The sequence below is a fragment of the Hippopotamus amphibius genome, chromosome X, assembly GCF_030028045.1.
Source record: "Hippopotamus amphibius kiboko isolate mHipAmp2 chromosome X, mHipAmp2.hap2, whole genome shotgun sequence".
Taxonomy (NCBI): Eukaryota; Metazoa; Chordata; class Mammalia; order Artiodactyla; family Hippopotamidae; genus Hippopotamus; species Hippopotamus amphibius.
Genome location: NC_080203.1, coordinates 32680678 through 32705186, shown reverse-complemented (window position 1 = coordinate 32705186; position 24509 = coordinate 32680678). Strand labels below are relative to the sequence as shown.

At 37.7% G+C, this 24509-nt stretch overlaps 1 protein-coding gene across 3 annotated transcripts in view; it reads left to right on the top strand.

Annotated features, from left to right (window-relative positions):
* The window catches only part of DOCK11 (dedicator of cytokinesis 11), a 181314-nt gene that overhangs the window by 107779 nt on the left and 49026 nt on the right, over nt 1-24509 (top strand). For 2 of the 3 annotated variants that reach the window (XM_057719161.1, XM_057719163.1), the window contains exons 30-40: nt 541-652; nt 1158-1196; nt 2856-3034; nt 7970-8086; nt 10308-10383; nt 10963-11072; nt 12894-13005; nt 18932-18998; nt 20334-20381; nt 21688-21830; nt 23076-23191. In XM_057719161.1, the coding sequence (XP_057575144.1) occupies nt 541-652; nt 1158-1196; nt 2856-3034; nt 7970-8086; nt 10308-10383; nt 10963-11072; nt 12894-13005; nt 18932-18998; nt 20334-20381; nt 21688-21830; nt 23076-23191 (1119 nt within the window). The remainder of the gene's footprint in view (nt 1-540; nt 653-1157; nt 1197-2855; nt 3035-7969; nt 8087-10307; nt 10384-10962; nt 11073-12893; nt 13006-18931; nt 18999-20333; nt 20382-21687; nt 21831-23075; nt 23192-24509) is intronic. The other variant, XM_057719162.1, reaches the window with a different exon arrangement.

Sequence of the window (24509 nt, the reverse complement as noted above, 5' to 3'; positions counted from 1 at the left end):
ATGTGGATAGACCTTAAAGGTATTATGCTAAGTGAAATAAGTCAGACGGAGAGACAAATACTGTATGATTTCACTCACGTGTGGAATCTTAAAAAAGAAATGAACAACCCCCCCCACCCCCAAAACAGACTCATAGATACAGAGAACAGATTAGTGATTACCAGAGGGGAAGAGGTTGGGGGATGGGCAGGAGGGTGAAGGGGGTGTGAACTGTATGGTGATGGATGGCAACTAGATTTGTGGTGATGATCACTGTGGTGTATACAGATGTCAGATTATAATGTTGTATACCTGAAACATACATAATTTTAAAAAATCCAATTTCCCAAGTGCCAGCCAATGACCAACCTTAAAAGCAGGCCTTTTTAGGGAGAGGAGTCTTGAACCTGCTATGTTAACTCTTTACTGCACGGGTCACATTTTAAGGTATGCCTAAACATACTAAACACTTCTGTTTTGAAAATTAATGCTCTGTATTTAATTATTAAAATAGTAAGTGCCTACTCAATAGGAGTTCGTGTATAATTTCTTTGTGTGTAGGTTCTGGCTGAATACAAGTTTGAATTTCTGCAGACAGTTTGCAATCACGAGCATTTCATTCCTCTGAATTTGCCAATGGTATTTGCAAAACCTAAACTTCAGCGAGTTCAAGGTGTGTATTTGTGTTTGCCATCATTTTGGAATTGTGCTTTCCTTTTTTTGGTTAGCGCTAGTATAGTATAACGTTCTCTGGTTAAACCAGTGAATCGAAAGGTAACCTCAGAATTGTTACTATCTGAAGATAGGTTTGTTAATGGTACTCTGCATTTCCTTCGTAGTGTCAGTGGTAGTGTTCATAGTATGAAGAAATTAGGTGTGTTACATAGAGTGCTGCTTAAACACAGATGTCAGATACTAATAAAATTGCTCTCTCTAGTACTGTTTGGACTCTTACGTGAGACCGAATTAAGAAAATAGCATATAAATGCATTTCTGCTGAATGGAACATCAAAAGAGAAGTGTAAAGGCAGAGTAAAATAGCGATATGTATATATTAAATTGATGAAATGCCTTCAGTTAATCTCCATTGCTAGTGTTATTGAATGCTTTGTTGTGTAGCGCTATTCTTATGTTACTATGTTTTTTATTTGTCCCTTTTCTTTTCATATATTAATTAGATTTTTTTTCATTTGCGGTGGACCGTTTGACTTCAGTAGGTAGGTTTAACTCGGTTCACTCTAAAGTAGTTTGCTGTCTTTTTAAAAAACAATTGATTTCATGAATGGCTAAGATGGATGGGGGCTTTGTTTGCTTTTTAAATCCTCCCTAGCCAAGGTGAGGCTTTAGTTAATGCACCCAGAAAACCTAGGAGGTGGTGTGTATTTGTTAACTCTTCAGATCAGCTTGAGTGTTGATTGCTAGAAGAATCAACTTTAAAACACCATCCTCAGAAAACAAGTTTTGGCTCAAGTCAGCATGGGGGCTGGAGGGTATCTGTTCTTTAAGTGTGTGTCAATCTCTCCCAGGCTTGCCTGCCTTCTCTCTGACCCTGTTTAATGACTACTTGGCCACAGTTTTGAAGGTGTGGATGAAACTACCTGATTGGATTTATTCAAATCCCTGAAGTGAAAAACCTTACTACCATTGTAAAGTCGACCCAGATAAGGCCACGTGGGTTAGTCTGTACTGGCCCTTGTGCACAGAAAGTGACTGGGATTCACAAAAGAGCATGACCAATGGCAGAAAGACTGTCAGCTGCCTTGGTTGCTAAGGGAGTAGCTGCTGAGCACTGGTTTTAGTGCTTGAATGCCAGCCAGTGGAAATGGAGAAAAAAATATTTAAAAACCCAAGCACCCCTATTCAACTGTTTCCTTATTAGGCTCTGAGCATGTATCACTCAGATACTTCCCCCAGTATTTATTGATAGCTTGAGGAATTCAGGGAAAGGAAGGGGTGAGGATTTAGGATTAAATCTGATTTAGCATTTAAGTCCTAACTGAATATATAGCATTATATTAAGTGCTGAAGAGGCCAGAAAAGAAATGGAAAACATATCCTTCAGCTTGATGGCCTAACTAAAATTAAAGAGTAGGGGAGAGGAAATAAAGATAGTAGAAATTTCCTGTAGAAATTACTAAACTTGGTCACAATCCCTTCTGAGTAGTTATAAGGCAAATCCCAACCACGATATTAGCAGCTGGGATTTAAAGTGGACTGAGGATCTAAAAGGAAGTGAAAGAAATAGTTTGGAAGTGGTAATTTTATGAAATAAAAGATTTGTATTTGTGTGATGAATTTGAGTGAGGTGAGGCTGTTTTTCTTATTGTTCTTATACCCCATTGTATCAGGGCCAATATGTAACCTTTACTAAAACAGTCCATAGTTAATACTGTTACAGTGATTCAGTTGTCTAGTGTCTCTTCCTTTTCCTACTTTACAAATATAAACACATAAGTGAATCAAGCATTGTTGTATAGAATTATTCCAATTTGTAGTTGTAACTAAATCTCTTCAGATATGAAGAAATGTGTTTAAACATTGCCAAATATAGTATTCTTTCATTCTAGGTTTTATCCTAAGATTTCTAAGATTTGAAAAGCATCTCAGAAAAAAAAAAAAAGAATTCTAGGGACTATCTTAGCAACTGAAATTATCATTTTAAGGCTATCATCCAGCCCCAATGATGAGTGCTCGGATCTTGTAAAATTTTGCATGCTTATTCTGTATGATAAAAGAATTGTTCATATTTGTTAATGTTAAAAATATAGCTCTTGCTAGCATGATCACATATTACTAAGTAATAAATATAGTGCTTTAATGTTAAAGTAATTTTTGAACATTGTTATAAATGGGTTTTAAATTTCATTGTACTGCAGATTCAAATCTTGAATACAGTTTATCAGATGAGTATTGCAAGCATCATTTCTTGGTTGGTCTACTTCTGAGGGAAACCTCCATTGCTCTTCAAGACAATTATGAGATCAGATATACAGCTATCTCTGTCATAAAGAATCTTATGATAAAACATGCATTTGACACTAGATACCAGCACAAGGTAAGGATGTTCATATCATCATCAGTGTCATGTTCATTTCTAATAAGATTTTACGTTCAAGATGAAGTTTTCAGTAAGGAACATAACGTGAGGATTGATGAATTTATTTTTACAAATACGTTTTGTTTCCATTTCAAATGATTAGGTTTTAAAAATACTGTTCAGTTAACTGTTGAAGAAAAACACTGGTTTTTCTTTTTTTTTTTTAATTTATTTTATTTATTTTTTTGGGGGTGTACACCAAGTTCAATCATCTGTTTTTATACACATATCCCCGTATTCCCTTCCTCCCTCGAGTCCCCCCCTCCCTCCCTCGAGTCCCCCCCACCCTCCCCGTCCCAGTCCTCTAAGGCATCTTCCATCCTCGAGTTTTTCAAATCATGTCTAAAGAACAACTCAACTGCTTCATGATTTGTTACATAAACTAATTAGAATCTTTAAAAAAAAAAATCACGTACGGGGCTTCCTAGGTGGTGCAGTGGTTAAGAATCCGCCTGCCAATGCAGGGGACACGGGTTCGATCCCTGCTCCAAGGAAGATACCACATGCCGCGGAGCAACTAAGCCCTTGCGCCACAACTATTGAGCCTGCTCTTTAGAGCCCGTGCGCCACAACTATTGAGCCTGCTCTTTAGAGCCCGTGAGCCACAACTATTGAGCCCATGTGCTGCAACTACTGAAGCCCACGCGCCTAGAGCCCGTGCTCTGCAACAAGAGAAGCCATGGCAATGAGGAGCCCGTGCACCAAAATGAAGAGTAGCCCCCACTCACCGCAACTAAAGAAAGCCTGCGCACAGCAAAAAAGACCCAGCACAGCCAATAAATAAATAAATAAATAAATAAATAAATAAATAAATAAATTTATTTATTAAAAAAAAATCATGTGCGATTAGAGCCGTGTGCACTCTTTCAAATACACACCTTAATATATATCTTTAAATATATCTCCCTAAATAAATGCTATTATTAAGTGATTAATAATGACATGTTAAGCATGTCAGATATAAAATATGTAATATGAAGTTTTTCTTCTCAGTGAAAAAATGTAGGTGTGGCTGTAAGCCTTATAATGTATATTTTACACACTGTCTATGTGTGAAGGCCACAGCTATAGTTGCTCTTTGCTGCGCCTTTAACTTAATATATGGGGATGGAGGGTATATTCAAACCTTATTAACATTAAACCCTATGGGCTTCAAAAAGTATAGATTTAGAATAACTGTATAGATTTAGAATAACCTGACTTACCTGGTATCAGATGGCTCGAGGTAACATCATATTGTTTCATAATTAATAATTTGTCCCTCTGTTTTTACATTCAAATTTAAATAAAATTATCATGTCATTTATTATTGTAATTACTTTGGAAAGCTGACTTGGAGATGGATTTTATCCTTTTTCTACAGTATTCCCATTTGTCCTTAAAAAACAGAAAATGCCTGCCAGCTAATCCAATTATATTTCTTTAATTACAAAGATTTGTTTTACTTACAAATTTTGCTAGCCTTCTTCATGTAATTCTATCCTAAAGTAGATTTAAATTTCTTAGCTTTAAGATGTTATTACTTTCTGCAGTTTGCATTGTTTTTTCTACATTATAATTATAATAACATGCTCCCATTTAGTGTGGTTTGCTGTATTATGTGCCACTTTTTTGTGTGTGTGAATGTTGATATTGACTTAACATAAGTTCACCGGTATAATATATCTAAATGAAAATATATCTTAAAGTCATCCATTCCAACCAAGCTTGTCAAACCTTTTAAAATGCCTGTTACCGCCGGGCTCTGTCTGTGCCTAGTAGTCATGGGGAAAAGGATCTTATGCAATGCGGAAGAAAATGTCTTTAGCCATGATTTCAAAGAATTTGTGGGGAAAGTGCAAAATGAACTTCCTGTTCTTGAAACAGGAAGTTGTATTTTTTCCCCTGCCTGTTCAGACGAAAGTGAAGCAAAGTGGGATTTCAACTAGTGTCTTACCTAGAGGTAGAAGTTTAAATAGTTTATATCACATATTTACACATTATTTACTTTTTAAAATTCTGAGAGCAGTACCTGTACTCACATGCACACACACCACTTTTGTTATCTGTAAATAACACTATACCTGTTGGAGTGTTTGAGGTTTTAGACTATGGGAAATATTGAAATGCCAACCTCATTACCCTTTCAGTGATTTCTAAAGCCCTTTCTTTGTTGAAAATCTTCGGACAGGTTTTAAATGAGTATAGGATTCTCTCCAATAAAACTTTGCTTCAGGGACCTGCTTAACCAAAGCTTCAATCCCTTTCTCTGTTTGGTCCAAGGAGTTCACAGGAGGCCTGAGTAAGAGGTTATTTGTCAAATATTGAGAAATTCACTTTAAACATGTTCATCACTAATGATGGCGCCAAGGTGAGGGCAGAGAGGGGAGCTTTAAGCCCCCATAACTTCCATTGGGTCCTCAAAGTGACTCCAAATTAAAATACAGTCAAGAAAAAACTGCTTCCTGTGGAAAGGCTGCTTTGAGACTAGATCTCCTAGTCACCCCGCCCACCTCACTCACCAATTCCAACCATGTTGTCACTCCTCAGCCTCTCCTCTAATGAAATTATGGAGATGTCACTGGTCCCTATTATGTGCTACTCAGAAACTGCTTTGGGAGCTCTCCTAATACCATGAAACATCTTTCCTACTCAGAACAAGAATGTCCAACATGTAACATTTATTCTGGGGTCTGTATTAGTCCCTGTATCCACTGCAAGTGATGTTGATAGCTAAGAACTGCAATTTCTACTTGGACTGAGGGCAGATGATTTTTTCTTTCTTTTTTTCTTTTTTACAGTAATCTACATACATGGTAAAAAAAATCAAAAGGCCTCTCTCCCATTCCTTACCTCCATGCCTCAATTCATCCCTCCAGAAGCAACTACTGTTATCAGTTTCTTATATAAACTTCTATTTTATACATGCACAAGCCACTATGCTGTGTATGTGTATATGTATAAATATATAATAGAAACCATTATGCATTTTTCCTTTTTCACTTAACAATATATCCTGAAGATTAGATCTATATTTTTAAAAAATCTGCATAGTATTCCATCATATGGCTATACCTCATTTTATTTATCTAACCTGTCTTCTGTTAATAGATTCTTAGATGGTTTTCTGTCTTTTGTGCAGACATAACTTAATATATTTGCCCTGACTGCACGTTTTCCTGTGTTCCTGTTCACCTGAGAAAGGTGTAGTTTCTCCTTCCCTAGTGATCACTCACTATCAGAACTAAAATGAATTCACATGTAGAAGCTGTAATGTTAATAATAATAGCTAAAATTTATTGAGGACTCATTATATGCCAGGCACTGTATTAAATATGAGCTCACATGAATTAATATCACTATTGTTATCCCCGTTTTACTAAAGAGAGAACTGGTTAAGTGACTTGATCACAATCAAGTAACTAGTAACAGGAGAGGTGGAATTCATGTGTGTCTAAAATTCAAAATCTGTGCTCTTAACCACTAGACTATACTGCCTCCAAATCTTAAGGGGGACACTGGAAACTTAGAGAACTGCTAAAAAAGGGTGATGATGATGGTGGAAACTTTTGAAATCAAAGCCATGTGAAGAATAAAAGAAATAACAGCTATTTAGCCTTATGAAGAGTGAATTAAGACAAGTTGTGGTAACTGTCTCCAAATATTTAAAGGGTTGCCATGTGAAGTGGAAGTGCACTTACTCTTTGTAGATCCAAAAGGCAGAACTATACCTAGCAGGTAGGACTTACAAATGCTGAAGGGCTTTTCTAACAGAACCTCTGAAAGAGCTGGAGTGTTTAAGAAATTTAAAAACCAACCGTCTGTCAAGGATGCAGGTAAAGGCGTTCCTGCCTTGAGCAGGAAGTTGAATTAGATCAGTGGTTCTCAAACCTCAGTGCACTGTCTGGGGCAGATTCCCGGGACCCAGCCCAGACCTACTGAACCAGCATCTCCTAGTGATAGAGATTATTATTGATTAGGGTTATATGTTAGAAGTAAGTCTGTTAAGAGTTCGTGAAACTCACAAAAGAAGAAGTACAACTGGCCAATTAACATGTGAAAAATTGTTCAGTTTCAAGAATAAATGCAAATTAAAGCAACTCTGAGATACTATTGATCTGTATTCTATAGGTTAACCATTGTACCCTAGAGGCCTTATCTAAGGCTACAGACAAACCTCCCAAAGTCCTAAAATATGGAGGGCAACTCTTGTGCCATCACAACCATTGTCTCTGCTGATTTAAATGTATGTACATATCTGGTGAGGAATGTCTATAGCTGAGAAAAGCAATAAATCAATTTGTATAAGAGGATCACATTAATTAAGACGACCAGTGGCCAGCTTTACATGCATATTTACAAATATATCAATCTCCCAAGTTGTATAATTGATTTAGGGGGCCAAGATCACACTATTTTAATTGCAGCTTTACTCAAAGACATATTTCTTGAATGAATACAGTAATTCACTGTTCTTTTTTTACTTCTTCCATCTGTTCATTCATTCAGCTAATGTTTATTGACCATATCCTCTGTGCCCAGGCACTGGAGATGAAGCAGTGAACAAGACAGACATGATCCCTGCTCTCATCAAACTCAACCCTCGCTGGAGTTAAAGAACAGGACTAATATGATCTGCTTCATAGGTCAACTGCTATTAAAAAAATAAACTTTTGCTTTTTATGTGGCGATGTTTGAGGGATGCGATTTGACTCTATATTGTATATAAATCCAAATACCAACAAAGTTCTGTGGCAGTTAGTTTTGAGACTATGAGTATAAATAGACTCATGCTTCACTAATTTGTTATGGATATTAGCTCGCTTTTAGTCTTTAAATGGATAGAGGGAGCCAACTTAATTTGTAATATATACTTATTATATATCTGTTAAGCTTTTGATCCTTGTTTTTCAGAACCAACAAGCCAAAATAGCACAATTGTACCTCCCATTTGTTGGACTGCTTTTGGAAAATATACAGCGATTAGCAGGTCGAGACACCTTGTATTCTTGTGCAGCCATGCCTAATTCTGTGAGTAGTGATGTGTTTCTGTTGGCATTTTATCCTGTTTTATTGACTGTGTTTGGAATTAGGGTCATATGCTGTATGGTCTCTATAGTGCACCTTTTACAACATTTTAAATTTATACTTCTTCCTGGAGCAGTGCTTCTCAAATCTTAACGCGCTTATCGATCACCTGGGGAATGAAGACAGAGATTCTAATGTAGTAGCCCTGGGGTAGAGCTTGAGATTATGCGTTTCAAACAGGCTTTTGGCTCTTTCTGATCTAAGGACCACACTTTGAGTGACAAGGTCCCAGAGAACACCAAGAATCCCTTGTGCTCAGTATTTTGTTTTTAAGATTTGCTGCTGTCATATGCCTTCATATATTTAGTCAACCAGAAAACTGAACAAAACATTCATTTTCCAAAACGTTAGGCACCAGGGATTAAACTGTATTCCTTTGCTTCTCCCTCCCTTTGACAGCCTCCTTTGAGCACTTCCTGGTGAGTGGCTTTTAACTCATCACAGTTGGTCTGTGCTTTTTTCTCCCCTTAGAATCTTAGAGTTGAAAGGAACTTCGGAAGTGATCAGTCTCCCACTTGGCAAAACAACCTTTTGCCATGGTAGTAATTAAAACTTTCCTTCTCACATTAGATCTATGAGGGTGAGTCAAAAATTATCTGTGCTCCGTTTATATTAAAACTTCTGTAAATTCTACAGCCAGAGTGTGGATAATTTTTGACTCACTGTTGTTCAAGACTTTCTATCCACTGGTCCTAGTTCTGCCTTCTAAAGATACATAGAACACATCCATTTCTACCTCTACATGATACCCCTTCACACATGTCCCTTCTAAATTTTTCTCCAGGCCAGATGTCTCCACTTCATCATTTGTTGTTTCAAACCCTTTACATTCTTGGTTACAGTCTTCTGGACATGCTCCATTTTACCAATCGCTATTTTATTTTATTTTATTTTATTTTATTTTATTTTATTTTATTAAGCTCTTTATTGGAATATAATTGCTTTACACTGTTGTGCCAGTTTTTGCTGGACAACAAAGTGAATCAGCTGTATTTATACATATATCCCCATCTCCCCTCCCTCCCGTGACTCCCTCCCACCCTCCCTATCCCAGACCTCTAAGTCATCACCCATCATCGAGTCGATCTCCCTGTGTTATGCAGCAGCTTCCCACTAGCTATCTCTTGTACATTTGGTAGTGTATATAGGTCAATGCTGCTCTCTCACTTTGTCCCAGCTTCCCCTTTGCGCCGCCCCACCCCGACCCCGTGTCCTCAAGTCCATTCTCTATGTCTGCATCGTTATTCTTGCCCTGTCACTGGGTTCATCAGTACCATTTTTTTTAGATTCCGTATGTATGAGTTAACATACAGTATTTGTTTTTCTCTTTCTGGCTTACTTCGCTCTGTATGACTGACTCTAGGTCCATCCATCCACCTCACTACAGATAACTCAATTGCATTCCTTTTTATCAATCGCCATTTTAAAATGTGGTGTATACTTTATAGTCTGCCCAGTGGGACTAATAACTCCTGCCTCACCCCCACTCCATGTTCTGCATAGCCAAGATGTTCAGTAGCTGAATCACATTGTTGGGTGGCAGGTGAAACTGTGTCCTTTACAGCTTCCCTTGGAAATTCCCCACAATAAATGTCCATAGATTTGTCGAGCCTACGCTGGGTTCCTGAGAAAGCTGCTTTTAAGCCTTACTGATGGCTTGATTGCCTGTAGCTCCCAATTCTGTGAATCAGCTAAATGTGGATGCTGCATCACCTGCCTGGGTGTCAACCAAGCCTTTCTTCACAAACACAGTTACTAATGCTCATGCTCACTCTACAACATTCGACAGTGATATTTGGAAATATTTTACTTATCTGCTGTTTCTTTTGCAGCTCAAGTTCATGTAGGGCCTCTGGTCACACCTCTCCTTCTAGTATTGCCCTTGGTTCAAGGAGGAGAACGGAACCATGTTTAGACCACACCAGTTGCAGCTTTTACCAGCCACCTAGAGTTGTGTCACTTTGCCAGAGGTCATGGTTATAACAGTGTACTAGGATCAATTTTTAAAAGAGATGTCACCTAAATACCAATACTGATAACCTGATTTAGACTTTCACAATGAGCTTTGTTTAAAATTAGGGTACCATCTCATTCTGTTAATTCCAATTTCTTACCCTAGTGTACAAATTTATTTAAGTGATAAAGGTATCACATTGTGTTACAGGCATCCAGGGATGAGTTTGCATGTGGCTTCACTTCACCTACAAGTAGAGGAAGTCTGAGCACTGACAAAGACACTGGTAATTAAGTCCTTTAAAGATTATTCGTGTGGCATGGCTGTTTAGAAATGTACCCTGTACTTCTCTGTATTTCTGAAATACTTCATAATAAAAACTAAACATAGCAGGATCTCTACTAAAGTTTAATTAAAATCTGACTCACACTTGCAGCCACATTTCTTTGCTTAAGTTTCTGTCTCAGCTTGTATAAAATGTAGCTTAGTATTCTAAGAAAATAAAGGATAATGAGAAAAACAGTGGTTTCCAATCCTCTCATCTGTCTCTAATCTTGGAAAAGACGCTTCCTTTTTCTGAGCCAAAGTTTCCTTATCTATAACATTCTCCAGTTGTTTGGCTTTATTTTATGACTTCCAAGGAATTTGTTGTAGTTTCATACATGTTGAAGTGTTTCAAGGTGAAAAAATTGCTTACCCTTTATTTGGCTTCTTATGGTGTTTTGATATAATATATAAACTTCACATTTTAGATGACCAACATCTATTTCCTAAAACATGTTTACTGAAATTAACCCAGTACTTATTTTTTAAAATATTTTTGACAGTTCCTCCTGTTGCTAACAAGGACTTGGCTTTTTTCCAGCTTATGGGTCTTTCCAAAATGGACATGGGATTAAGAGGGAAGATTCGAGAGGTTCCCTCATCCCAGAAGGAGCAACAGGATTTCCAGATCAGGGCGGCACTGGTGAAAACGTAAGAACCCAGATATATAGGATAACCCTAGTGATGTGTTAAGCTACAACAGCCTTTCTTTTTATGTCAAGAAGGGGCTCTGTACTCTCCTGTAGTCTGTACTGGATCTGTAAGAAGCATCCCATAATTCTTGGATGTTGTAGCAGTTCCTTCCTATCCTGGCAGCTGCTACTTGGATATCTTAAAACCGTTTATAGAGGATAAGGCATTCATCTTTAAGAGTTCTAACTTTGAATACCTCCTTTAACCCTAGCACTCTGTAAACCTGTTCTAGAGACCGTAGGTTCAAGTTTAAAATGCCTAATGTACCTTGTCACTTAAATCACTCCCTAACAGGATTAATTCAGCTTTTTATCCTTTTGTCATAGAGTAATAACATTAACATGGGAGAAAAAAAATTAGGTCCCCAAACTGATGATCTCAGCATCCCAGATTCACTTACTCACAATATATTCTCTAACTCTTCCATCAAATTGTTTCAAGCCTAACATTAAAGTTTGGGATATGTCTGCCTTGAGACAGAGAAACCTCACTTTAGACCAGTAAAGCCTTGTCATGCTGCTATGTAAAATCATAGAATCATATAAAATTAGAGTTAGAAGGGTCCATAAAAATAATAAATTCCAACTTTCAATTTACAAACTAAAACTGGGATTGTGACTTAGGACAACCACAAAACTGGCAGGGCCAGGCCTGAACCCAAGTTTTCTAATTCCGGCATTTTTTCTCCTAGATCGTGACGTTCTTAGTGTTCATCACAGTCATCTGGGGGACTTTACAAAAATAGACAGCTGAGCCTCATCCTCAGAGTATCTGTTTCTGTCAGTTTGGGGGCCTGCTCATTTGTATTTCTAAGTTCCCAGGTGATGCTGCCAGGGCTGCCTGGGAACCACCCCTTGAGAACCACTGGACTATACTCCTTTGAGTCGCTGTATAGTTAGTAATTTAATCACAAGGGTTCTTATTTCACACTATTTAGAATTAAGAAAACAGATACTGTCACAGGTAAGGCACATGAAGGACAAAGAGGTTAAATGACTTGCTAGTAGTCGCGCAGCTAGCGAGCATTCAGAACCTAGATGTTTTGCTCCAAGTAAAAGTTCTTACTAAATCCTACATTAGTAAATATATATCCGCAGCCCAGGTTAGCTCAACTGAACATATTGGTTTCTAACAAGGGTAAATTCCTTAGGAGATTGTCATTACTGTATTCATACAAAATCCCCAAATAAGTCAGATCCTGTCATGCTTAACTGATATTTTAACAAAAGTCACTAAGTAATAGGAACATCACTACTTTGTAGAGGCTCTAATTTTGAAGTATTACTGGGTCCTCCTTAGTAAAATTATCTTGTCATGTCATTAAGCCCCCTTTTAAGGTAGATTTTCTGACCTATTATTTAGAGGTTAGATTTTAATAAACTCTAAGGAGAGATTCAAGTTAGAGTTTAAAATGTTTCTTATGCTTTGATGTACCTTAGTTAAGTTTCTCCTTGACGTAAAAGCTATTTTTCCTGGAATAGCCACATGTGAATATTTCAAATGTTTTCTTACTAAAACACAGGACTTATGGGAATGAAACATACACAGTATATTCATGGCTATACCTTGGTGAAGACTGCAAGGTAATTTCCAGTGATATTGCTAGGTATAGTAGCAACAGAGATTTAGCCCATTTACCTTCCAAATGTGATAAAAATTTGGGTTTCTGCTTAGAATTTTCCCAAACAGGACTAATGATTAAAGTAGTTATTGAGTTAAAGGCTATGGGAAGCTATAGTACCAATATTGTTTCACAGAAGTCCTATCTTTGTATTACAGACTCGGCAGAGTTCTACAAGGAGTAGTGTATCCCAATATAACCGATTGGATCAGTATGAAATCAGAAGCCTCTTGATGTGCTATCTGTATATAGTAAAAATGATTTCTGAAGGTGAGTTACCAGCATATTAATCATGGAGTGTACCCCATCCTAACAGGTTCACAAGTTCATGCAACAAATATTTGACCATCATCTGCATGTAGAACACATGCACATTAGAAACAGAACTTTGAAGACTCTGACCTTAGACTGTTCCTGTATTTTAACTTAAAATAGGCTCATTTTGGTCATGCAGGTTTGATTCTTTGAAACAACTTTTTTTTTAATTTAAAAATTAGTTTCTAGCATGAGGCAATAGTTTTAGAAATGCTAAACATTTTTTTCACGCAGAGCATATAATGCATTAAATGACCAATGTAAACAGAAGAAAATAACAATAACCAGAAGGCATATTTAATACTTTAGCTTTTATTTGACCCAGGATTTGGAAAACCAAAAGCAAACAAAAAGACAGGAAGGGTTCTTGAGGGTAAGGAACACTGTTGTTATCTTCACAGTACCATTATATAGTTTTGTATGGTGTCAGGTTCTTTTCCAGTTTCCAGGCTCTGTTCTTTTTTTCCAGGGTGTATAACTGTATTATTTACTAGAATTACCATTTCATCTTTACCTTATATGATAGAATATAACCAAAGAATTTTCATAAATGGCATGTCTTCTGGAAGTAAAATCAGAAGGTTATCTTATTCCCAATACCACGTTTGTTTACACAGTTTCCTCCCCTTTCTTCCTTTCCTATTTTTGCTCAAAAAAAAAAAAAAAATGTGGGGCTTCCTAGGTGGCGCGGTGGTTAAGAATCCACCTGCCAATGCAGAGGACATGGGTTCGATCCCTGCTCCAGGAAGATCTCACATGCCACGGAGCAACGAAGCCCATGTGCCCCCCCAAAAAAAAAAAAAAAAAAAAAAAAAAAGTAAGAAGGAATGAAGAACATAAAAGCACCTGGGTTCTGATCATATTACAATAGTTAAATTTCACTTATTTTCTATTTTTTGTTTTTAGTAAATATTAATTTTTTGTAATGCAGCCTATTAAAACATAAAACAAGTTGATAGTTAACTCGCTAGACACTGAAACAAATCAAAAGCTAGATATGTATAGTCAATTCTAAAATATATTAATAAAAGTTTAAAATAACTAGAATCTTGAAGTTCTGAGAATGTATAATTTAAGAGTAAAAATCAAAGATTATTGAGGCTATGTGATAAGCCTCCATGTTTTGGGAAAGAAATCAGTAAAGGGAAATGATTTTCAAACCTGGTGGTATTTCATTCCAGGAGATAATGGATCAGTTAACAACTACAGCCCCAGCTCACTGTTTTTGTCTCCCCACAATGCTGTTATTGTTGCAGTACCATTACACAGTTTTGTATGGTGGCAGATTCTTTTCCAGGCTGTGTTCTTTTTTCCAGGGTGTATAATTGTATTATTTAATACTACCATTTCCTCTTTACCTTATATGATAGAACACAACCAAAGGATTTTCATAAACTGCATGTCCTCTGGAAGTAAAATCAGAAGGTTATCTTATTCCCAATATTAAATCTTTTTTGTAATAATGCAGCATATAAAAACATAAGTTGATAGTTAACTCACTAGAGACACTGAAACAAATCTAAAGCTAGATATGAATGGTTAATTCTAAAGTACATTAATAAAACAGTTTAAAATAACTAAAATCTTGAAGTTCTAAGAATGTATAATTTAGGGTGAAAATCAAAGATTATTGAGGCTATGTGATAAGCTTCCATGTTTTGGGAAGGAAATCAGTAAAGGGAGATCATTTTTGACTCTGGTGGTATTTCATTCCAGGAGATAATGGATCAGTTAATAACTATAGCCACAGCTCACTGTTTTTGTCTCCCCACAAGGCAAAAAGTTAGGGGAATGTAGAAAGTGACTGCTAATATGTATGGGGTTTTTTTTTTTTTAGGGTGATGAAAATATTCTAAAACCATGGTGATGGTTTTACAACTCTTTAAACATAGTATAAACTACTGAATTGTGCACTATTTAAATGGGTGAGTTTTACGGCACATGAATTCACACAAAAAATTTGTTTTTTTTTTAAAGGCCCAAGAGGCACATGAAAAAAAAAAAAAAACTGGAAAGAAAAAAGTAGCTGAATACCACCACAGCCCAGGGAAAGTAAGAATGAGGGTGGTAGGGGGAGAGAGAGAAGAAAGGAAGGAGGAGAGGGAGATGCATTGCTGACTAGTTCTCCCCTCCTCCACCCCAGTACACATGTGCAAACACGCACATGCGCACACACACACACATCCACATGCGCACACACACATCCACATGCGCACACACACACATCCACATACCACATATCGTGATAACCAGTGACAAGCCACTGGCTGCTTTTTTGTGTGTCATGGGTGAAACCATGCTTTGGTTTCTTGAGAACTTCATAGTTCCTGCTCCTCTTGTAAATGTTGACTTTGCTTGCTAAATATTTGATCTTTGTTAATTAGGCTTTTCCTTCTTCTGTTCTTGCTTTTTGATTTTTAAAAGCAAATTTTTAATAACAAGTATGCAGTCACATCTCTATCTTTTGTAAATATAAAGTCATGTCATATGGTAACTGTAAAGTCATATTCATTTAATTCTGAAAAATATCTGCTTCTGGGTCCTTCTCAATGAATGTATTCTAGTTAGTCAAGTCCGGTAAATATTTCACTTTTGTTACTCTATATGCATTTAAATGTTGAACTCTTACAGTCCACACCCTTTAGGTCTTCTCTTGGCTTTTTTTGGGGGGGGGCCTTTTTATTGGCTCACAAACGGTAGTAACTTAATTTCAACAAAAAGATGGTAGACCTCTACACGTTTATATGGAAGTAGAGGGATTCTAAAGAATGAGTTTCCTCCTCTGCTTGTACCTGAATTTTTTTAACTGGCAATAATTCACTGTTTCAAAGTCTTAGTCATTTGCCCAATTTATACTTAGGTCTTATTACTTTGTATACTATATTCTGAGAAGTGTATCAGAGTCAGGGGTTATTAGTTACACAGTCTGAATTGACAGGAAGACTGTCCTCTTGGAAAAGAAAAGCAGTCTCCTTAAGAGAGAGGAGGAAGGAAAGCTACTTCCTTCTTTCTAACTGTACCTTGAGTCTTCCTCTTTATTGCAGACTCCAAAATGAAAGTCTTGGTCTCACCTTGTGGCTCATCAGAACCATGCACTGCTGCACCTGTAGATTCAGTAGTATCCTTCCTCACAGTCGATTGTTCATTGATAGGCTTCTGGCTGCAGCTCTGTTTCTGCGAAAATCCAACGTTGCACTGAGCAACACCAGTCACTAATTTCTTACTAGAGCTTAAAGTAGGGTTGAAAGGAGTTTTAGGGGCTGTGTCCTTTCTCTGTATAAAAGGATTAAATATGTTTTTACTACAACTAGGCATATTTTCCTCTGAAGTTTCAGATACTGTGGGTTTTCTCCTGCAGAAAAACTAGAAGGGCTCCAAGAGAGGTCAATCAGAGCTGCATGCTTTGGGGTGGAGGTCTTCTGGGTTGGAGGTCTTCTTCTTGGAGGCCTTCTGGGTGGAGGCCTTCTGGGTGGTGGTCGTCTTCTTGGAGGTCGTCTTCTTGGCGGTCGTCTTCTTGGCGGTCTCTTGTGTGCTGGTCGATGTCTTTTGTGGACGGGCACGCTTGGTTTTAGGAAGCCTGAAAGTCATCATCAAGTTCATTCTCCCTTTGAGTGCCAAGTGTAGATGTTAAAGGACAACCTGCAGGTGACTTCCGCTTGGCACTGCGTCCTGTGGTAGGCTTAGTGCTCTTAGAGGAAGTCTTCTCCAGAGGGGCCTCTGCCACCTCAGAGGGGTCCTGACTATAAAATGGAATTGGAGCCTTCGAACTCCCTGGCTGTTCCTTTTCCCCTCCAGATGTCATCTGTTCAGGGTTTGATTGCTCTACCACTTTGATGGGCAGAGGCACCTGAGAGCGGGGCGCAGGCTCCTTCACTGTAACAACTGGCATGCTCTTTTGAGTGCCAGGAACGTAGTCGTCATCACTATCAGGAGAAGGGCGAAACTGTTGCTGGCGCATTTTTAGTCTTGCCAAAAGCTCTTTATTTTCTTCTCTTAATGTATTCCTCTCTGCCGTGAGCTCAGCAATAAACTTCAAACTGTTTTCTTGGATAACATAAAATTCTTGCTGTAACGTATTCCTGTATGTTTCGTTCGCTGAACAGCGGTCACATGTTTTCGCATTTAACTGATCTTGCAGGTCACGGATAGTGCCATGCAGGGCTTTCTGTTGCTCTTTCAACTCTTTAATTTTGGCTGTGGAGCCCCTCTGCTTTACATCTGACAATCGTTTCCTCAAAGTGTTCAGTTCCCCGTGTAGGTGTTGTAGCTCTCTGCCGTGGAGCTCTTTGAGCGTTAGCCAGGTGTTTTTGAAATCATCAGAAGACGTATCACCCCCGCCAACCTGCATTTCGTCTCTTGAGGGAGATCTCTTACCACTCCCCTTGTCTCCTCCACCCGCCTTCCCTGCCTGCATCTCGTCTCCCTGGCTGGGACTGGGAAACAGTAGAGACAAGTCGCCGCCGACAAAAGGGCGGAAGGGCTGCTGGCTACAGCTAAGGCCGCGAACGGGACGAGAGCTTCACCCCTTCTACAGACCTGTGAAGAGCCTTCAGGGCACAGGGCGGGTGCGAGGACGGATCAGGATGGCTTGAGGGTGGACGGAAGGGCTGGGTTTGGGGGCCGAAAGGCGACCTGGGCCTCCTTTTGGCGGGGAAAAGCCAGTGAGCGGGAGAAAAAAGATGGTGCCTTCGAGCCGTCCGCGGCAGGAAAGGCCGGAAACGCCGGAAACGCAGTGACTTCTGGGAGAGCCCCACCCCGCTGACCGTTACGGGGGGGGGGGGGGGGCGCGGCGCGGCTGACCGTTACAGGGGGGGGCGGCGCGGCTGACCGTTACGGGGGGGGGGGGGGGGGGGGCGGCGGCGCGGCGGGGGCGGGGTGGGACCGGGAGTCGGCGCTAGCTTTTTTTTTGAATCCAATCTAATTTGACCCTATCTTAGCATCTTTATTCCTGACAATCAGTATTTTATAATCATTGAAAACTGTCAATACTCATGGTCTTGAGTATACTGGAAATAAAGTAAACCCGCACACTCTTCCCTACCTGTCATCCCTCCGTTTAGCCAGCATTGTCTAGTGGTCCATCTCTCTGTTCAGAGGCTCTCGCTGTGCTGGCAGTTACATTGTTGCCTACTTTTGCTATCCCTACTAGTTTTCTAAATTTAGAAGTGGATGTGCTGAGGGGGTTAACTATATCTGAATAGGATAAAAAAGGAATGGAAGGTTAAGTGAGGGCAATATTTTTCCTTTTTAAAAAGTCTGAGTGTGTTGGAAGTTAAAAAAAAGGAACGGCTCAAAAGAGAAGTATGTGTGATAGGTTTAAGGGACTTTTATATCTGAAATAACTATTTTTATTAATGTGTGTGTATGTTTGTATATTGCCAGGACCTCACGATTTATAATCCAAAGGAAAAAAGGCGGTTATCCGTCTCTTCCTCTAAAGTTTAAAGTTCTCAAACTTTTTGGTTCACAGAGCCCTTGGAGTAGCAGGCAAAGGTGCTTGACCCTGCCTTCGAAAAAATGTACATAAACGCACCATCTTGCATAAAATTTAAGGAAGCTTATAACAAACCCCAGGTCTACTTCCCTTCCTCTGTCTTCAGGGATGATAAGCCATCCAAAAGAACATTTATAAAATCAATAAAAATGATTGTTGAAGTTGAAATAATTACAGATTAAACGGTGTATTTGGAATTAATTCAAAAGTATACAGCGTGGATATTGAGCAGTGAGATGAGATAAGAGGGGAGGATATAGGTGGGACAGTTGGCTGAGAATTAATGGTTGTTGAAACTAAGTTATTGGTACTTTGGAGCTCATTATGCTATTTGCTGTAAGACCTATGCTGTTTCAAGATCTAATACTTTATTCATTCCATTTTCAGATGCACTCTTAACTTACTGGAATAAAGTATCTCCCCAGGAGCTCATAAACATTCTCATACTTCTAGAGTAAGTTATATTAACTTATTTTCATAAAATTTCCTCTTATTTTTGGGAGCTTTTATGCATAATAAAATATTACCCATTTTATGTTTTCAACAACATATTTGTTAATAATGTAGGAAACGTTAAACTATTTTGATAGTTTAGAGGCTGACATACAAGTTCTTCGCACATAGAGGAAAAACATGGGGATGAAATACTTGTGATATTATAGAAAATTCTAGCTAATAATAGGTCATCTTTGCAGACCATCAGGAGTCTTTCTGTGATCTGGAAAACTGGAAGTGGCATCAGCTGTCCTAAATCATTCATTTAGAGCAGTTGCTGGCTTAATGGAGCAGCTTAAATGTTGGAATTTAGAATTTGTACCCTTATGTAGAGCTGAGTAATTCTACCCACTTCAGAAATGTGTGTGTGTGTGTGTGTGTGTGTGTGTGTCTTCATTGCAAGGTACTTAGGGGAAAAAAATCTAGCCTTTTTTCCTAGGTGCAAGTGGGAAGTTGTTCCTGTATTTTATGCTGAGCTATTTTTACATCATTATTGAAAGCTAAAAGAAAAATTAGAATGAAATGTAAGAAATTTTAAAATAAATAGTACACATATATGATTTTGTGTGCATGTGTCTACCAAAACACACAAAGAGGGTAATCAGTGCATAAAAACTGTCTTTCCAAATTTTGCAGAAAATGGCAGCAAACAGTTAAGATTTAAAAAAAAAACTACTCTAATTATATTGAAATGTTTACTGATGAAAATGTTGGGGATTTACTTAAAAAAATAAAGGCGGTAAGGAGTGTGGAGGGAGAGCAGGGGACTTGTTTGGGGTAGAAGTTAAATAAGAATGGCCATGAGTTGATAATTGTTGAAGCTGGTGGGGTGCTGGTTGTGTGGGGTTTAGTTTGCTCTCCTGTCTACTTTTGTATGCGTTTGAGATTTTCGTACTAGAAAGTATGTCAATGCCATTACCAAAAATGTAGCAATTGCCCCAATTTTTAGGGCTTAAGAACCTTTTTAGGTGTTAATGTCTGTGCTAGAGACCTTTGCTGTGATACACACTATAAAGCACAAAGGATGATTTGCATTGACAGGTTTTTTTAAAACTTTGTTATTAGAATTGTGTATGAAGACATGGGGCTTTTTTGGTGCTGATGTAATTGTAGCAGGTAAATGTGGAAAGATATAACATGGCAAGTTATTTGTATATTTATATCTATATATCAAAACATATTATTGTAATATGATTTGAAATGGGCCATTCTTTGTAACACATGAATTTTGAAGTATTGTTAAAATGCAAAGTCTGGTAATATCTTACTAACATGCTATTGTTTTTCTTTCTAGAGTATGTTTGTTTCACTTTAGGTACATGGGGAAAAGAAACATAGCAAGGTAATTCCCATAGCACTGCAATTTCCACTTTTTTTCTTCTCTTCCAACAGAGGGCAGTCTTAATCATGCCATGTATAATGATTCATTTTGAGTTAACATTGATACCCATGATTTATTTCATGTGTTTCAACTCAAAGTTGAAATTAATCTGATATGAACTGATACATTTTTTAAGTTTTCCAAAGGGCAATGGTTAGACTGATATACAGAGTTTCTAATCCTAGAACAGATGTTTGTCTCTTCTGAAGGATGTGAGAAAGGGCTAGATCCAGGAGAAGGCAGGAAATTGTAAAGTGAGGACAACTGTAAGGTCTGTACTTTTATCTACAACCTGTCAGTACTCACCTCAGTTACAGATGTAAATAGAAATCCCCAACAGGGATTGGGACATGCATTACATATTATTTATTTCTTCTTTTTGTTGTTTAAGTCTTGGTGAAATAAATACTTAAGAAAATGTTTGAGGGACCCTAAGGAAAAGATTAATGAATTTTCAGGGGTAGAGTTAGTCATTAAAGGAACTCAAATAGAATTCTTTTTTTAAGTAAATTCCATGGCACTTCCAAAAACTAAAGAGGCAGCTCGGATGGGGTTGATTGCTGAGTCTCTGGAACATCCTGATAATTCAGGTGATCGTTTCCACTGTCTTGCCAGCACTGGGAACTGGTCTGGAAGTGGTATGGTAACTACCACCGTGAACCTTAACCTGTAAGATTCTGCCGACCCACCCTTTATGTTTACTAGAGGATAGACAAACTCTTTTTCTTCCTTAGTTCCTGTATTACCCATTTGTAATTTTTTAATGGAACCTTAAAATTGAAGGAAAACAAAGAAAAATGTGCAAATAGACATGTTTATAGAGTAAAAATTTCTGATCTAGGTTTAACTCAGGTCCAGAAACATTAGATAGGCACTCATTCTTAAACATCTAACTCCAGGAATTCTCCTGCCTCATGTCAACTCTGAGTATCCCTCTCACTGTTTTCTCTGACTCTTGCCTTTCCTTACCTCCTGAGAAAAGACTGAATCTTATTGGAGTGTTGTCCACTTTATTCTGACATTCTTGAGGAGAAGAAGGGAAGTAAGAAACTCTCTCTAAACTCCTTACTTGAATTCTTATAGTATAAGCTATTTTAAATATGCATTAAGCTTCATACAATGTCCAGTGATGCCTCATTTAAGCCAAGTAAATATTGAACATAGCACAGTGTTTATGTGGAAACCTAGTCATTTATTAGTTTAAAAAATCTAACATTGAGTTATATTATGAGAGTGCTCCATTTCCTAACTTTAACATTTATTTTAGGGTGCATGATGCCTGGATGTCAAAACACTTTGGAATAGACCGAAAATCGCAAACCATGCCAGCTCTGAGAAATAGATCAGGAATAATGCAGGCCCGGCTTCAGCATCTTAGTAGCCTGGAAAGTTCATTTACACTTAATCACAGTAAGTGAAAAAATGTGGTAGGGTACCCATGTGAAACAGATATTAATACTGTTTAGTCTTAAAGAGGTACTGGCATAAATCCCCAATACAGTTGGAAATAATTTCCCATACATAGATACATTTGCATATCTGTTTATGAACAGTGATTTCATCATATGTGAATATATGATAAAATATGCTTGGATTTTTCAGTAATTTTAGGAAATGGTGGGTTTTTTTCTTCATTCAATATGTAGGAAGTTAATTTTTCCCATTGAATTATTGTTCTTATTTTACATTCAATATCCTTTATCCCTACTTTAATGCAAATAATGGCATCTTAATATAATAGTATGCATAATATTTGTTTAGAGTTACTATTGTTCATTCAGTGATGTTAAGGGATTACCCATGCTGAGCTGACCGAAGAAATCAAAGAACTGTAAATACCATTTTGACAAAGGTGTGTTTCACACAGGTTGAAGTATTGACAAGTCGAATAGGACAAGGAGGAAGCTAGAGAGGGTTATGTAAGTGGAAGCTATCCTCTGAAAAGCAAGTATTAACAAAAAGAAAGTGAGAAAATGTTCATTTCCATGCAGTCCTTTGGAGGTTGCATTAAAGGAAGCAGCAGAACTGGCTTTGCAATAAGGACTAATAATAAAAACAGATGTCTTGAGCAGATGGATCCTGAGCTAATAGACTCAAGACCTTTAAAAAAATACAAGTCTGAGCCTTGCGCTTTGCTCTTTGTCACTTGTAAAAATATCAGTCTAATAAACCTGTCTTTCAGTTGGCCCAGATGTTTTGTTTTCCTCCTGATTAAGAAACAACTCTCATATCATTGGCATCATTGAAAACACCTGGCCATAGGGCACCACTGTATGTAATGTAGCTGCATTTCTATGAGTTTCTCATTTTTGCACACATAATTAACAGCACAGCCTAAAATTCCTCCCGCGTTATTTCCTAGTTACATCACCATAGTTCATCGTGGAAATTTTGTCTTCAGAGAAGTGGGCACCTAATTATTTGTTGCGGAGCTGTTGATACAGAGCTGAAGTAAAAATTAGTGGACTTGATTAACCCAGACCATATTTGATTAAGGAGTAAATACAGTGAAACTCATTAAGTCTGCAGGTATTGAGAGCCTGCTTTCTTTTTGCTTATCTCTCTCTGAGTTTTTGGGAGAGAAAATCATTCAAAAACTGTTATGTGAATCTCTGTGTTGGGCAATTTTAATTTCCTTCTTTTTTTAAATCCCAGGTTCTGCAACAACTGAAGCAGACATTTTCCATCAGGCACTTCTTGAAGGCAATACTGCTACTGAAGTTTCCCTGACAGTACTAGATACCATATCATTTTTCACCCAGTGCTTCAAGGTAGAATTCAGTCGGTGTCATTGCAAAGAAAATATTATGCAAAAACTAACTAGTCAGATGAAGCTTAGTATTGTATAAAAGCCCCCAGTGAGCAGTCAGGAAACTTGGATGGCAGACCTAGTTTGGCTCCTGTGTGACCTTGGGGAATCACTGAGACTCATGTGTCGCATGCATAAAATGAGAAGATTGGACTAATTTGCCCGTGATTTCCCTTCTCTTTTATTTTTGTGTTTAAAAACACTTTTCTTTCACACTTTTATGAAAATATCCAGTAATTTTTAGCTCAAATTATGATTGAGTCAGTTTATCCAAACACCCGTTGTGATGAGATGTCTTGTTAAGCTAGATGATGTCCAGGCAGGCTGGTTGGCTGGCTTCCCTTGTCAAGTGCCTAGTGGTTTTTCTCAGATGCTTGCCTCTTGGTACAAATCATCATTGCTAGGATTTAAAAAATAAGAAGAAGAAATTAAAGGCAGTTATCTTGCAGGGTTGTCGAAGGTGTGAAATGAGATAATGGATGCGAGAGTGCCTCGAAAAGTAAAGACTATGTAGCTATAATGTAGGGTAACAGTAGTGGGAGAACTCAAAAGTGAAAACTCTTGCTGGCTTTTCATCTGAGTTATACAGATTTTTTTTTTCTTTTCTTCCCCCCTTCTCTAAGTAATTCAGTTAATTGCTTCAGTCCTCCAGATTTACTATGGAAACCTGACCTGTGCTTTTCAGAGAGGCTTATCAGGGAAAACTGAATTAGATACTAATAAGAAATAGGCTGCAGAATCCCTTTATGAAGTATTGTTTGTTCTGATTAAAATACAGCCCCAATTCATTTTTTATTGTGCCAGTAAATAAGACATTTGGTCTCAAGGTTTGCATTCTATTCCTTCCTCCTATTCAGATGCTTCTTATTTATTTAACATACATCTCTTGGTAGATGTCAGGCACTATCCCAAGTGCTTTAGAAATATTAACTCACTTTTTTATTGTGGGGCTGGAGGTGGAAAAGGGGACTGTAAATGGGCACCAAGGATCTTTGTAAGATGATGGGAATGATTGGTTTGTAATGGTTGCACAACTCTGTAAATATACTACAAATAATTAAATCATATACTTAAGTAAGTTTTGTGGTATGCAAATTATATGTCAATAAACTTAAAAGTATAAATATGAACTCACCTTTAATCCTCATACTAGCTTTGTGGTATAGATACTGTTATTTTTCCCATATTAAAATGAAGAACAGATGATTGAACTTGGTGTACCCCCAAAAAAATAATAAATAAATTAAAAAAAAATAAAAAATAAAAAAACTAAAATAAAA